Source organism: Felis catus, chromosome D4 (assembly GCF_018350175.1).
Source record: "Felis catus isolate Fca126 chromosome D4, F.catus_Fca126_mat1.0, whole genome shotgun sequence".
Classification (NCBI taxonomy): Eukaryota; Metazoa; Chordata; class Mammalia; order Carnivora; family Felidae; genus Felis; species Felis catus.
Genome location: NC_058380.1, coordinates 21,118,806 through 21,134,317, shown reverse-complemented (window position 1 = coordinate 21,134,317; position 15,512 = coordinate 21,118,806). Strand labels below are relative to the sequence as shown.

The 15,512-nt window shown below is 42.7% G+C and overlaps 1 protein-coding gene across 14 annotated transcripts in view; it reads right to left on the bottom strand.

Moving 5' to 3' along the window:
- TLE4 (TLE family member 4, transcriptional corepressor) overlaps positions 1-15,512 on the bottom strand; it is a 142,051-nt gene that overhangs the window by 105,187 nt on the left and 21,352 nt on the right. For 8 of the 14 annotated variants that reach the window (XM_023243373.2, XM_023243374.2, XM_023243381.2 and 5 more), the window contains exon 5: positions 1,955-2,017. The exons of 4 other annotated variants lie outside the window; for them this stretch is intronic. In XM_023243373.2, the coding sequence (XP_023099141.1) occupies positions 1,955-2,017 (63 nt within the window). Of the gene's footprint in view, positions 1-1,954; positions 2,018-12,684; positions 12,748-15,512 lie in introns of those variants that run through there. 2 more of the 14 variants (XM_045042656.1, XM_045042657.1) reach the window with 1 other exon arrangement.

Sequence of the window (15,512 nt, the reverse complement as noted above, 5' to 3'; positions counted from 1 at the left end):
CAAAGTAAGCAAAAGAAAAGATATACACAGAATTAGGATTCAGAAAATTATGACACACGTCATTCATTACACACAAGTAAGTCAAGGATTTCAACCAAGAAATGTGAAAAGTTTCGGGGAAATAAACAGTAAGTGGTGAGATCATGATGCTGTCTCCCCAGCTAAAGCAGAGAAAAGGAGTTGTGAGTAGCTCCCCATGGCTTTCCTCTGCAGGGTCCCACTTCCTTGGCCAAGTGATTCCAGCCCAGTCTTGCTCAGAACCACTACAATTACACACTCCCTTCCTGCTGGGCCCGCTCACACAAACAACGTAACTCATATGGGAAAGCAACCTATTTGCAAATGAGCTCCACCAACACCCCCACGACCTCCTTCCACGGCCGCGTATAAGCCCACAGATCCTGCAGAAAGGCCTCGGGAATAAGCTCTACCAGTGATTCTATATGGGGGTGCATGCCTGCAAAGGCCTCAAGTCTAATAGTACCTCAGGGATAGTTCAAACTCTCCCCTCTACCTTGGGGTGGAAGACCGCAGCGTGGCTACAGCTCTGTGGGTTACACATCCTTCTCCTCCCCCACCACGAGGCAGAGTGGCCTCACTGGTCTGACTCTGCTTCCTAAAGAAATGCAAACAGGCCTCTTGACTCTGCCTCCCACTCCACCCAATCCAGTCACAAAAGCAAATCCTGAGAAGAAATAGGTAAACGGGGATATAGCGGGCAGTGGTTTTGTGGTCACAGCGAAAGGGGGAGAAAGACAACTCATCCTTTGTTGTTTGTGGTCCAGCAGAGCATTTGAAATCAGGATATTAACTCAGGTCCACGGTATGTGAACGTGAGCACCTCCGTGGGATATGTATCCGATGAAAGGTACCCATGGTTACCGAGGTCTAACCTAGTTCAAACCAAGTAAGAAGTCGCAGAGGAATCCACGTATGTATGATACACGCCCATGCGCAAATGCCCGCTGCACGCTAACATCAGCACGTGCCCACTGGTGGGCAGGCAGAGGGACCGCTCTCCTGGACAGCAACGCCACAACACATCCGGAGAAGTGAAGGGTGGGACAGTGCTCCTAGCCCACGGCACAAAGCTCAGTGGCTGCGAGACATGCAGACAGTCCATGAGGTAGCTCCTTGCCTTCTGATGGCTGAGCTGACCCGAGCAGATGAAGGATTCAGTAATCCCGAAGCGAAAGTGATCTCTTTCTAGCACTTTCACCTCAATTTTGCTAACTACCAAAAGCCAGCGAGCAAACCAGAGGAGGGGAAAAAAGCCACAAGGAAGCCACCGCGCACTAGAAATGCACCTTCTTGTTCCCACACAAGCGTGTCTGCGGACAGCGTGCACTTCCACGGTGGTGAGCAAGAGGAAGCGTGTGAGCCGTCCAACAGGCCATGGCCATGCATGAAGGCTGCAGTGCCCAGAGCACGGAGCCCACGGAGCCCATCCCGTGCGTCTTTTTCCAAGTGCACACACGTTGCTAAGACTTCATCGGGTAAGAAGTAACTTTTGTAAAGCAGCCGGCCAAAAGTTACATTAGTTTGTCTGCTACGGAAAGCACTTTCTACGGACAGGTCTTCCGCCGGCTCTTAATGCCCGGTGACAAAAATGTAGGACAAGCCCTTCTGGGCGATTTTTCAATCTACCCTATTAGATGCCATTATGAAAACCAGTCATAATTCTGAGCAACACTATATCGTCCAATGACAGCAACACATTTTAACAATTGGATTTTGCTTCACACATTAGAAAATGTTCCATTATATGAACACAATTATATTCTGCTGAATGTTAATAAGACGTAGAAGTTGGAATGTGAACACTGTATCTTAGAAATGTGCCATACAAACACCAAGAGACTGACAAGGCCAAAGAGACAGTTCCACAATCTCTTTTCTGCAAAACCACTAAAATGGCACCTTCTAGCCCAGCGCCTCAAACCAACTGCCTTACCTCTTGGGACAGGAAGGGAATGACTTGTGCACAGATAGCATTCAGCCTCTTGACAATCTCTGCCTGTATAAAAATAAAAATAAAAAATAAAATAAAAAGGAAAGGAAAGCAATAAACAGAACAGTCAGCTGGTTACACATTCCCGAAATATTAACAGGATGATATTAAAACACACTTTATATTCTGCCTGGCGTATTTCCTAAGGAAGAGGAAAACTCTCATCAGCGAGCCCATTAAAAGGAGGCAGTGACAACAGTGCCACATTAATAGCACGATTTATTAACCAGCATTCATCTTAAAAAGTCAACCTTCAAGCACCAGGACAACATAAAAAGGAATTTGATTTTCATGACTGGGAATCAGTTTTCAAAAGTCTTCAATAAGACCCTTGTTCATTCTGATGTGTTTATTCATAAAACCTTGAGTTTTTAGAGTTTTGATAGTAAAGATACATTCTTCCCTCCATCCCAATTTCTCTCAGTTAGTAACTCATTGGATTTCTACAGCTGTGGTCTTTGCTTCAAGTCCCCAACCTCCCAAAAGAATAGCACCCAACCAAGTCAGGTAAGTTGATTAATTCAGATCCTTAGTTATAAATTGTTGGGAAATAGTGTATTTTCGCCAATCATGAAAATTTCCAAATGTGTCTCGCCGCCTGGGCTTTCACTGTACAGAAGTGTAGAACACAGTAAAATTTTCCTAGACTTAGCAGAAAGCAATTTGTATGTATATGAAAACTAACCTTGCGAACGTTAATTATTCCTATACTATAGAGCTGTGAAGTTCCAGCAATATCTGGTAATATAGTCTAATCTCTAATAATTTAAGTATAGAAATTTTCTATCAATAGGATACTACAGTAATTAAAAAAAAAAAAGACACCCCCCCCCCCGCCAACTTTTCTTTAAAAATTTACCCAGAGCTTCACTCATGTTCATCTTAATTTGTATTATCAGATGGCTCCTTATACACTTCGGTATGGGACATGTAAGCACAGGGTTTTTGTATACACATATATGCAAAATAGCTTATATTTTAATAACGGGGTGGGGTGAAGGACAGGAGAGAAGTGTTGAGAGGCAGAAAATGTAAAGCAATTACTATTCCTGAGACATTCTTAAAATACATTCCATCCAGGGTCAGTTTCTCATTTTGTAAGAGGACAAAAATGCTCTTTTTCTTGCGAAGTCATTACCAGAATGACAGCGACACTCTACTTGTGCAATCTAGGTTTCCTTCTTTCATCAGCAACCCTTTTGACTTTGCAGCTATGCAATCTTTTAAATGCCAGCACCTTAAAAACTCTGCCAGCCAAGAGAAAACACAAATTCACCATGAAGGAAGTTTCAAACCTAAGCTTTCCACCCCAGCCTGCATTCCTAACAGGATGGACAAAAACCCAGCACCAATATGCAGCAGTGAATAAGGACCCAACTGCGCTGACCTGATTTAATTTACTGCACTGGCCCCATGGAGCATTTAGCTACCCTTTAAGAATGCTTAAACCACCATGAAAAGCTGCAATGGGAATCACCAAACCACTCTCCACCTGGACGGACATACCACAGTGGTTATGGGGTGAAATTCCTGTGTGAGCTGAGAAAATAGAGTAGCATTCACCAGACCGAAAGCATTGCATCTCAAAGGCATTTGGTTGTTAAGCTTTTTGTAGGGAGAGGTGGAGGGGGAGAGAATAAAAGATAATGAGACACTTTGGGGCAGACCAAACTGATGATTCTAATGCTTAGAACCATCTGCCAAGCATATTTTCCTCATTATGTTGTTTACATAAATAAAATAGTCCCTTGCTAGGAGGGTTTAAAAATGTGTGGGCACATAAGAAAACTGAGTTCTTTAGTTTGCCTACATAATCTAGGCAATAAAAACTACTCTAAGGAAACTTACCCATCAGGCAAAATAAAGACCAAAAGGTATTTATTTGGCCTCTTCAATTTTGGACCCAGGCTATTTTAAGTCTGAGCAACTTTGGGAGGAAAAACAGCACATTGAGTATTCTTAAGAATAAATTTAAAAAGTTCATTTATTCCCGTATATTTAACATACATAACAGAAAAAGGGGAGGATCTTCCAAACTTTTTCTCTCTAGGTCTCCTTTTGTTCAAAAGACTTCTTAATTTCTTTAAGTTGTCATGCCAATGGATTTTTCATGGTCAGGCTAATTGGCAGCGGGGGGGGGGGGGGGGATGTGTGTGTGATTTCATAAAATTAAGCAGGTCATTCCTCACTTTGAAAGCTAAAGTTGCCTCGGAAACACTGCTGCTTCCATGGTCAACTAATTTTGTCTCTTTTGTCCCACAGGACCCAGCTTTAGGGAGGCATCATTTATTTACAGGCCTTTCCACTGGGCTTCAGTGATCAGCCAATAATACTGTGGACACACACTTCTAATGGCCTGTGTTTTGAAACTGAGTCTAATCTAATGGCGAGGGGCCCAAACTCCTTTTCCAGCACAGCCATTAAAGGATGTAGGTTATTGCTGTTGTCACCATTGATATTTGTCATTGTAATGTAATTAGGGCCCTAAAATGATGCATTACAGCCCTTGGCACAGCTTCTATTAAAATCTTTTCTTCTGCTCACTGAACTGCGACCTGCTTTCTGATGAATAACAGACAGACAGCTTTAGGGTAAGGAGCAGATTCATCAAAGAAGTATTTTTCAGCTTTGGGGAAAGAGAGGGAAAAAAAAAAAAAAAGGCAACCTAGGAGGAAAAGCACTAGGGGAGGAAAAGCCACAATACACATTTGAATTTCATCTGACCACTTGAAATTCTGATTGCGTCTGATGAATCTTGCTTAGACAATATATCCCCAGTCTTCGAATCACATGGTTAATCAGGGCTCTAATCTGCTATCCATCAGCCTACGCCAGGGCTGCAGCTTCCAATCAGATTGATAGGTGATGTGGCTCATGCTTCCCTGAGCAAGTACATTCACAGATAACCCATTTCAACAGGCAAGATTCTGAAATACTGCTGTCAGGGCTGCTGGCTCTGTTCTCGTGGTATTCGAGGCCTTACGGACACTGCCAGACTATTGTCTGTAGATGCCCACGATATTCCAAAATGGCATTAATGGCCCCAGTGAAAGGACGATTGTGCCAAAACAAGACAAAATCATTTGTTTTCACAGCCATAATTTGTGAAATCCATTAATAATCTTTGATACTTCTATATTATGTCTTCCTCTAGCCATCAAGACGGTCATTTAAAAATAAGTTTTACATGTATTTTCCTTCTCTCAATTCACTACCATTCTATGAACTGCCCCTGTAATTTCCCACCTTTATGCCACCCTCCAGTAAAAAGAACCAACAAATGACCACCCCCCCACACACATGCACACAAAACCAACAAATTGGCCAAAATATTTTAGAAAAGGGTATTCTATGAAAATACCTTGGCTGAGCACTCAGCACTTGGCACATGAATGCTGACAGTCTAACTAACTATAACTAGTTAGTAATGGAACAGAAAAACAGGCAAAAAGCTTTCATCCCTTTTTCCTTCACACTCCAACTCAGTAACTATCGGAAGATGTATTAACTACCTTGCAACATGGGAAAGCAACATCAGGCATTGAAAAGAATGCCACATTTCAGTCATTAGATTAAAAAAGTAACAAATCCTGGAGAACACGATATCAAATACATATTTTCTTTATCACTTACAACAAATGACATTAGTCATTTAAGTAAGACAAAAAAACTGGCTAAGCCTACCCTTGAATTGAATTACATCCCCTCAAATAGTTGTAACATAATAAAAATCTAATTTTTATTTAGATTACTTCCGCCTAGATGATTTCCTTAAAAAATTAAACAAATTTTATTTTTATGACATAATAAACTTGAAAGAAAGTACAGATAACTTTATTTTAGTAATCAAAGAGATGTATCAGAAGCAATTATTGGCTTAAAAAAACATTTCTTGGAGTTTTAGTCTCTCATCAAAATAGGAGCCATACTACTTACTACCCAGTACCATTGAAATAAAACAGAATAACAAAACATTACTAAGAAACCATTTTAGCAGCCCAATCAGAAAACAACAACAAAACACAACCAATTATAGTTTCAGAAAAACATTCTTGAAGAATAACATTTCACAATTAATTTGCTTTCTACACAGGTTTCTTCGCCAAAAACATTTTCAAGAGAGACTCCGTTTTTTTTAAGTTTTTATCAGGAACATACATTCACCAATTATATAAAACACTTCTAAAAAGTGATGAAAACATTCTTCTTATTCCATCTGAAATCCTTTCTGGAGTATGTACAAATAATCTTGCAAGCCTCTCCTTCACCCAGAACCAAAGATTGTAATGTTTTATTTCAATCAGAAAATCAATTATCTTCATTTGTTCATTGATCTGTTCCAAATGTTCTAAGAAATGGCCTAACTTCGGGAACTGATCCTGCTTGCCCCTAGATTAAAAAGTCAGAGGACTAATGAGAAAGTCTTTCCGAATGACTAAAAATCCAGACTAAACATAAGGAAAAATACTCAAGTGGGACTATTTCTCTAAACTGACAATCCAGGTTTGATCTTGTCATCAAAACTGAACTTTACGTACGAAAGAAAGAACATATAATGGACAAAACTAATTTTATGGATTAAAAAAAGAAAAGCCAGATTGGAATAAGGCATAGAGATCTAGATTAAAGGTACTGTCCACATTGCTGGCAAGCTGGTAAACTAGACGGCTAAGTTTTATTTTAGTTCATGTACTTATTTTGCACAAAATATTGTATATTGCTTAATACAGCAATAAATGAAGTGATACTGTTGTAAGAATCAAGTTAATAAAACATCTATCGGTTTCCATAAAGGGCTGATTCAAACTAAGACTTTTTTTTTTTTTTTTTTTTTTTGGTGCAAGTATTAAGACTTTTAAAAGCTGTCATCATCCCGCTTCCTCTAACAAGAAAGAGGTACTATCTTGGAGTACTCAATTAGTCTTCCCTTGAACGATATGAAAGTGCCAATATTCAACTAATTTTTAGCCACCACCCAACCTCCGCCTCCCCAGGGAGTTGAACTAAAGCAATGATTCTACTGACAACAATACCGCAAAGCGGTGTCAATCTGCTTTGTGCTTTGAACTCATATTTATGCTAATTTACTGAGCGCTAAGTATGCTATAAAGTACCCAGTATGTTGTTCAGTTAATTGCATACAATGAAGTACCTCATTTGTTTGTCCTAACAAGATATATGGGTGCTACCATTTGTGGCGCCAGTACAAGTATACTCAGGACAATGCCTTTCCTGAAGAGTATGGCGGTATGCCTGTGTTTCATGAAAACTACTCCAATCTGTCCCTAAAGGCAAGGCTGTATTTTATTGAAGCTTTTTTGCAATGATTAGAAAAAAGTGCCCTTTCCTCTCATCTCTTCAGCTTTCTAGGTCTTTAAGGGAAATCCAGATAGTTGCCTATTATCCTTACTACACCTTCTGGGCTCTCGTTATTGTGTTTAAATACTACTCCGAGCGTTGAGAGTGATGTATTATCAAGGTTAAGAACAATGATCGTTGTGCCAGACATCCAATTACTCCTACAAGGTCAAATCATTTCGGCTCTCAAGTCTGAAAAACACTGTAACCAATGTTATCGTGATTATGTTCCATTCCACCAGAGGGGAGCGGCAGGGAAAATGGGGGAAAAAGATGGGAGGGAAAAGTGGGATGTCAGGAGTGGGAAGAGAAAACGACCTCTCTGGTGGGCTTAACTTTAGCCTTCATGGAACACGGCGGTGCTGGTCAGAGAACCTGATTACTCTGAGTCCTATGACACTCATGTCAGTGTGTCATAGCAAAGACCTGCCTGCTACTTTCTGATTTCTTTTTTCTCTTTCCCTGTTTCCAAATCAATCTCTCACACGCGCTCTCTTTTCACCTTACTGTTTCCTACTGACATAAACATACAAATACCTTCGTAAGTCGATTTACAAGTAAGCGTTTTCATACTTAGTGATAATATAAGGGGACAAATATTCCTTGTGCCCGTGGTAGGTGAGTATCATTTACCTTGAGTTTTCCCAACACTATCTATGTGATTAACTGGTATGTGGGAAACTTTGGATACTGGAATAAAACCAGCAAGACAAATAAAAACATTAATGGTTCTTCAAGTTCTCGTCAAGGATACGTACCTCCACGAAAGCAATAAACCGCCTTTCATACACTGAGAGCCATGGTCTGCTTCTCAGTCTATCCTCTTACGTTAGACTAAAGGCTTCCTGGTCTATTTTCTTTACCTCCATTTTGCATAAAATCTGTCTATATCTACGTTCTTCGGCATTTCTTTTTCTCTCATCCTTTCAATTCTAGCACGGCCTCTACTGGCTTCCCCTCACCCCTCCCAATCATATAAAATCTCAAGTCTCTGAAGCCATCACTGTCAAGATACCCTTCTAGCCCCTTAGACTCTTTTCTTGCCTTGATAAATAGCCAGTTCCTATCAGAACCAGGATGCACTCCTCTGCTGTTTGCACTCATACTGCTCGGCCAAACACCCCCAACTACCAGCCGGGTCCAGGCAGAGCAGGCAAGTGAATCCATGGGCCTCTACCTGGCTAGAGCAGAAAAGAATAGCATCCCCAAGATGGGGGTGAATAACCCATGCAAGGATGAGGGAGAGACCCCGTGCCTGAAAGTCCCAGGACTCGCTGCCGACTCACCTTTTCTGTCTCAGCCCAAAGATACCTCAGGCATCTTCACTCCCCATCCTCTGATTCCTTCTCCCAGTCATTCTCTGGCCCACTACAGCCCTTTCTTCACTGCATTTATAATCATCTGAAATCATCTCACATGTTTTTGTTTACATGCAGGAGAGCAGTGCTCCTCAAACTTTAATGTGCATACTAATCACCCAGGAATCTTGTTAAAATCCAGGCTGGAGTGAGGCCTGACCATCTACACTTCTAACAAACTGCAAAGAGACACAGGCGCTGCGGGTCTACAGGCCGCACCCTGAGCAGCAAGGCTCTCTGGGTGCGGTCTGCAGGCGGACCGCAGGCTCAGGGAAGGCAGAGATCTCGGTCTGCAGCCACCTTGAGGAGCGAGCAGAAGGCACTCACAAGGATCTGCTGAGTGGACAGAAGCAACCGCAGTTGAGTCAGGTGGCGGGATCTCCTCAAATCTCTGGCAAGCACACTAAAGTTGAGAACAGTCAGGAGCATTTCACCCAGAAAGGAGTATCTATCTGGAGGTCCTGCTTATACTCTGATTTGGTTTGTTTACCTTCCCAACACACATCTTTTCTGGCATTCAGGATGCCACGCTGCTCAAAAAGAATAATAAGTAATCTCGGTGGGTGACAAGAGGAAATGCAAATCCACTCTGGACAATTCCTGGCTGATAAGTAAGTGACTAAAACTTCCATTCCAAAACCTTAGCAGGATATGTGTTTTAAAAGGTATTTGAGAAATACGATAAAGGCGATGCCACTCAAAGCTCCCTCCTGAGATTACTCACACCAGACTGATCACCTCACCCAGCTGAACTAGGCTATTTGTTAGACAGCACAGTGGGGGAGCACCTCGTATGCGGAGTTAGGTTAGATCTCCACAATGGTATCTTCAGAGTAAAACAGTATGATAACTCTTACGGTCCAAGGAAGGGCCCAGCCCGAGCCAGGCACTGGCAGCCATGCTCTCCAAGGAAGTAAAAGAACAGTTCCTGGTAATCAGCGCATAGCGGGTCACACGCACCGTCCCACACGTGCAGTGCTGTCCACACATGCCGACCCCACCCAGAAGGAGGACAGTCAGAGCCAAGCTTGGGGAGCCACGGTCACGGCCCCAGCACGAGGGCTCATACAGAGAAAGCACCATTGGAATGCCTTCCAAACAAGGGCCAGAAATCCCGGGGATCCATGCATAGTTTCAAATATGCAAATCCCCTCCCCACCTTCCCTGACAAGCCTGTTTGAATACTCTCACTGGAGGGGGGATGTTGTTCCCCTAGAACCTACTAACTCCTGAGGCATTTTGTGTGTTCTTTGTCCTTCCTGCAATGTATCCCACACAGAAGTCCACCATCACTCAATGACTCCTCACCCAAACTCTCGTAATGACTCACATAGGTGTGAACCCCACAGGCTGGGAGAAGCCACAGTGGTAGGCTGGTTAAGAAATTAAAAAAAAAAAAAGGAGTCCCACAGACTGTTGTCTCTCTATATTCAGAAAAATAGCATTATCTCTACAGTCAGGCTCATATCTTTAAAAAAAAATTTTTTTTAATGTTTATTTTTGACAGAGAGAGAGAGAGAGAGAGTGGGAGAGGGGCAGAGAGAGAAGGAGACACAGAATCCGAAGCAGGCTCCAGGCTCTGAGCTATCAGCACAGAGTCCGACACGGGGCTCGAACTCACGAACTGTGAGAATGTGACCTGAGCCAAAGCCGGAAACTCAACCGACTGAGCCACCCGGGCGCCCGTCTTTCTTTTCCTTTCTAATACTTTACTAGACAGGTTGAGAAAATTAAAGTACAGGAAACTCCTACCATCCCCTTTTGCTCCAGTATCCCTAGTTACTTTTTAAATGTATTTCAAGCTGCTTTTAATTAAATTGTGCAGGCAGTTTAAACATTTAAACGTGTACCTTAGAAAAAGCCAAACCCACAAATGTATGGCTGCCTTTCTGTCCATTCAACAAATATTTGTTAGGCACCTACTATTTGTCAGAGCTATTTTAGGTGCTGAAAAGAGACACGGGGGTGAACAAGACAAGTAAGTTCCTGCTGTCATAGAGTTCACAGTGCAGGAGGGGGAGACAGAAGCAAACATAAAAGTATATGGAGAGGAATCTGAGAAACAAAAAGTGCTGAAGAAGGTAAAATGGGGGGGGGTCCTAAAAGAGAAGCCTGGGATGGGACGTGGATCTGCTCTGGATGAGATGATTAAAGGACAAATAAAGAACAGACTTGAGAGCGGGGAGATATGGCTGGAAGCAGCATCGCCCAAAGCAGGTTCCACAAGGAGTTTGGCAGATGTTACTAGCAAGTGTTGTATACATAAAGCACTCCCTGACCAGATGACCTCACGGAGCTCAAACAAAGTGAAACAGGTTCCTTTGCTGTTGGGACATCTCAGACCTTTCATTTGATAGTGTTTAGTCACAAAACTTTGGAAAGGAGGACAGAAAACACACGGCATTGATCAGACCTGTTGGCGGAACCCTTTCCTCTCAAAGCTCTTAGAACGGATCACATTTTGTGGGAAACACTGAGCTGGTCAAGGATTTCCAGGCCTGACTTGACACTAGCATTACAAGTGGATCCTTCACAAACACCAACGCCCAGGCCTCACCCTAGACCAATGAACTCATGCTCTTGGAGGGTAGAACCCATGCTTCAGTATATTATTTTACAGCTCCCCAGGTGATTCTAATGTACAGGCAGAATTGAAAACCATTAAGCTAGAGCACAGGATGCGTGAAATAAAAAACAGAGTGGAAAATAAGGACAGAAAGGGCTCATGAGGTCAGACCGTGGAAGGTCCTGAATGCCACACTAAAGAGCCTGAACTTTATTTGCACGGCAGCAAGGACCTATCAAGGGCATTTCTAGGAAAGCTGTGATAAACACCAGACAGGAGGTCAAGACATGCCAGTGCATTTCTGCCCTCCACCCCTTTCTTGCCACTGATTATACTTGAGTGGCTGTGGAAGGATAGAAGAGATTTATAACCACAAAACATACCACAAAAGGAAAGATGGAGGATGAAAGATAACTTCAGAATAGGAACAATATGAATTCCCACAGCACCACAAACTTAGGAAATTCAACAAGACATTTTCAGATACCAGCTCATCCATTAACTCCTACTCTAAGCTAGCAGCTGTGGTAGAAACAGCAGAGAATGCTGAACTGATCTGGACTCCAGTGTTTATAACCTAGGAAAAGCAAAGACCAAATGGAAACAAACGTGGTAACAGACAGCATGGGGCATCTAGGTGGTACACAAGAGAGCCCTAGATACGCAAGGGTGAGGACGGAAGAAATCCCTTCTGGCTGAAGTCTTTGAGGAAAGAGCCGCATGTGAACCAGGTTAATTCCACAGTTCTCAATACCGCTCTGCTATCCTACCAGGCACTGTGTCAGACACAGTCTGAGAAAAAGAGGAGTGAAACAAGACAGGATTTACAGAGCCCATAATCTAGCAAATGAAACAGACACTGAAAAAATACAAAATGCAGGGCATTTAAAAATGCTTAACAGAGGTCTCTGTTTCCCTGAGTAACTGAGGGTGAAATGAGTCTTACAGACAAAGGAGAGAGAGGCAGGGAAAAGGGCGACACCATTCCAAAAAGGATCAGCCTGTGGCACCCATGTGGGGCATTCATATTCAACAAACGGGACAAGGGAAAGAAAGGGGGCAGCAGCAGCACAAGATGAGGCTGAAGAAGCAGATCCAGAACCCAGGTTAGCCTGTCATGAAAGTCACCTATGGAGGCTAGATGTGCCAATCACGATCATCATCGTCGTCCAGTTTCCCCTGCACCAGATAGTTCACGTCAGTGCAGAACAATTCTAAGAGAACTACTCTGTCCTCATTTTACAGATAAAGCCAAAGAAGAACAACTCGGTAAGTAATCTACCATGATCAGATAGCTGGAGAGAAGTAAACAGATGCAAGAATAACTGAGGGCAGATTCCAAGAGACTGACTGGGTGTGGCTAATGAGCAAGAAGGAAAGGCAATCATCACCTGCCTCCAGGTTTCTGGCTTGGCAAACTGGGTGGATGGTTCTGGCATTTCCTGAGATAGAGATCACTGGACCACGAGCAGGCTTGCGGGGGAAGATGTCGTTTGCAGACATGTTGAGTTTAAGTACTTGTGAGACACTGAAGGGAAATGAGGACTCGGTTACATACAACGGTCTCAGAGGAGAGATCCAGGCTGTAGAAAAAAATTGGGATTCGTCTACTAAGCAAAATGGACAAGGTCACCAAGGTAAAGGGTAAAATGAGCAAAAAAGAGGGTAAGAGCCATGATGGGAATACCGACTAGGTTTCCAGGAGTGGAGAAGGGCCCCTAAAGAATAACCAAATACGGGGGCACGTGGGTGGCTCAAGTCGTTGAGCATCCGACTCTTGATTTCGGGTCTGGTCATGATCCCAGTGTCATGGGATCGAGCCCCAGGTCGGTCTCTGCACTAAGTGTGGAGCCTGCTTAAGATATTATGTCTCCCCCCCACCCTCTCTGCCCCTCCCCAGCTCATGTGCATGTGCTCTCTCTCAAAAAAAGAAAGAAAGAAAGAAAGAGAATAAGAAAAAGAGAAAGAAAAAGAAAAAGAAAAAGAAAAAGAAAAAGAAAAAGAAAAAGAAAAAAAGACCTAATATGAATGGATAGACATCCAAGTCTCCCTGAGTCCCAAAAGCCCCCATAAGGCTTGGTGACGGTGGAAGGAAAGGAGACACACTGCAGAGGGAAAATCAGCAGCGTGTTGTGACTTCCCTAGACCTGGACAATGAGAAGTACGGAATCCATGACTCCAACATGTAAAGCCTGGGTATGGAGCTACCACTCATTAGGGTAGGGAAGTCTCAAGGCTAGTTTCAAGGTTTGTTGTGGGGGACAGTTATGAAAGGCAAGGGGAAAAAGCTGAACTCAAATGACAAAACATTCTGGAAAGCACACCGATACTGTGAATGATACAACTGTGGAGTCCCAAATCCTAAGATGACTCTATTTACTAGTCCAGCTGAACCATGACTTTAAGCAAACCCCTAAGTGATCTGGGACTCCACGTCTACACCCATGAAATGGGAAGAATACCCGCTGCCCATATCTGGTGGGCAGAAATATTTATGAGGATACACTTATGAATAAAATCCCTTAAGGTAAGTAGTTCTGTTCTAAAACAGAACTGAGATTAGATAGTGCTACAAATTGAGTAACTGTATTGTTAGGTATCGATTCAAGCTTAGGCTCTTCCCGTCCCTCAATTAAGAAGCCATCCCTCACTAATTTATACTACACCAGGGAAGGGCTTCGGATCTAAAGGGGCAGGGTGGGGGGCAGACTCAATGGCACAGTAATAAGAGAACAGTGCCTCCCAATTGATCGGGAAGAGGAAAGAGGTCACAAGCCCAGCCCCAGAAAATGTGCTGCTTCTCCACTTTCTTGCACTATGACCCAGAAAAGACATTCTCAGTATTTATGTTTCGCTACTGGCAAAGGATCTCTCTTCCTCTTTTCTTGGTAAACAGATACTTGCCCTGGATGCAGTAAATTTTATATATAGTAGTAAAGAGTAAAGAATAGCAGGCTGCAGGGAAAGGAGGAGAGGTGGAGGGGAAGTCAGGCTTAATTTCAAAGCTTCTTGTAATTTAAGACTACAGAAAACAGGTGAGATTTATAGAAATATGTTATTTCCATTAGATAGATGATGAAAATGAAAAACAAAAATTCTAAGTTATTAAATTAAGAATTCAGAAGTACTCAGAAGAATTTAAATGAGTTTTGCATTAACCAAAGCACAAACTGCAGTGACTGAACGGCTCCCCACTTGAGAATCTGTGTCAACTGCCTTGACTTAACTTACTATTTTTGCACATGTCCCTAACCAGCTTGAACTTGACTTTACCTTTCACCTAACTTGCTTTTAAATTTACTTTTTTTATTTTTCAGGTTACACCTTCCTTTATCTTATGAACTCCAATTTTCTAGTCCTAATAAAACCGCCCTGATAAACCCACTGATTAAATATTGTAAAGCAGCGCTAATGAAAAGTAGTCAATCCTCACATTGTTATCCATTATCAAGAAGACAATGGTCTTGTGCCAGAATTAAATCAACTCAGAGTTGAGTTCAGCTCAACTAGGTGGAATTTTTGTTGTCGTCCTTTGGTTTTTTTGAACAGTGAAGACATTCCCAATGAAGAAAGCAGTGTGCTGATTTACAGTCTGGTACAAACTCCTTATTGTTAACACCCATCTGTGGCAAATTGTTCGCAGACCTGCACCAGTCCACAGACCACATGCACTAGCACTGTTCTAAAGCAACACTCCCACGTTGCAAACGGTAATTTCTTATTGCCTGGGACTTTAGAAAAAGCGGTAAGTATATTCCTTCAAGGCAACAAAATTCTCCGACAGATCCCTGAAAAATGGAGCATTCTTTGATCCCTGCCTGTGTTACGTGGAGAAGCTACATGCCCACAGTTACACTCACTGGCTTAAGGGCAGGTGATGGCCTAGAAATCAGTTCTGCAGACACCCTAGACCTCAGTGGGGTCTTCCCACTGCATCATGCTGCCTGCTAGTCGGATGCTATCCTACAGCCAACTGTAAAGGACTACAATTATAAACAGTACTTTTTTCTTTCTAAATGACAGGGCGAAAGAAGACCATGGCAAACACTCAAGGATGTTTGTGCTTCTTCCACAACAAAATACACTTCAAAATTGGGAGTTTTGCTTGTTAAACTTAACTTTGATAAATTTTCTGGGGACGCCTGGGTGGCTCAGTCGGTTAAGCATCCGACTTCGGCTCAGGTCATGATCTCCAGGTTTGTGGGTTCGGGCCCTGTGT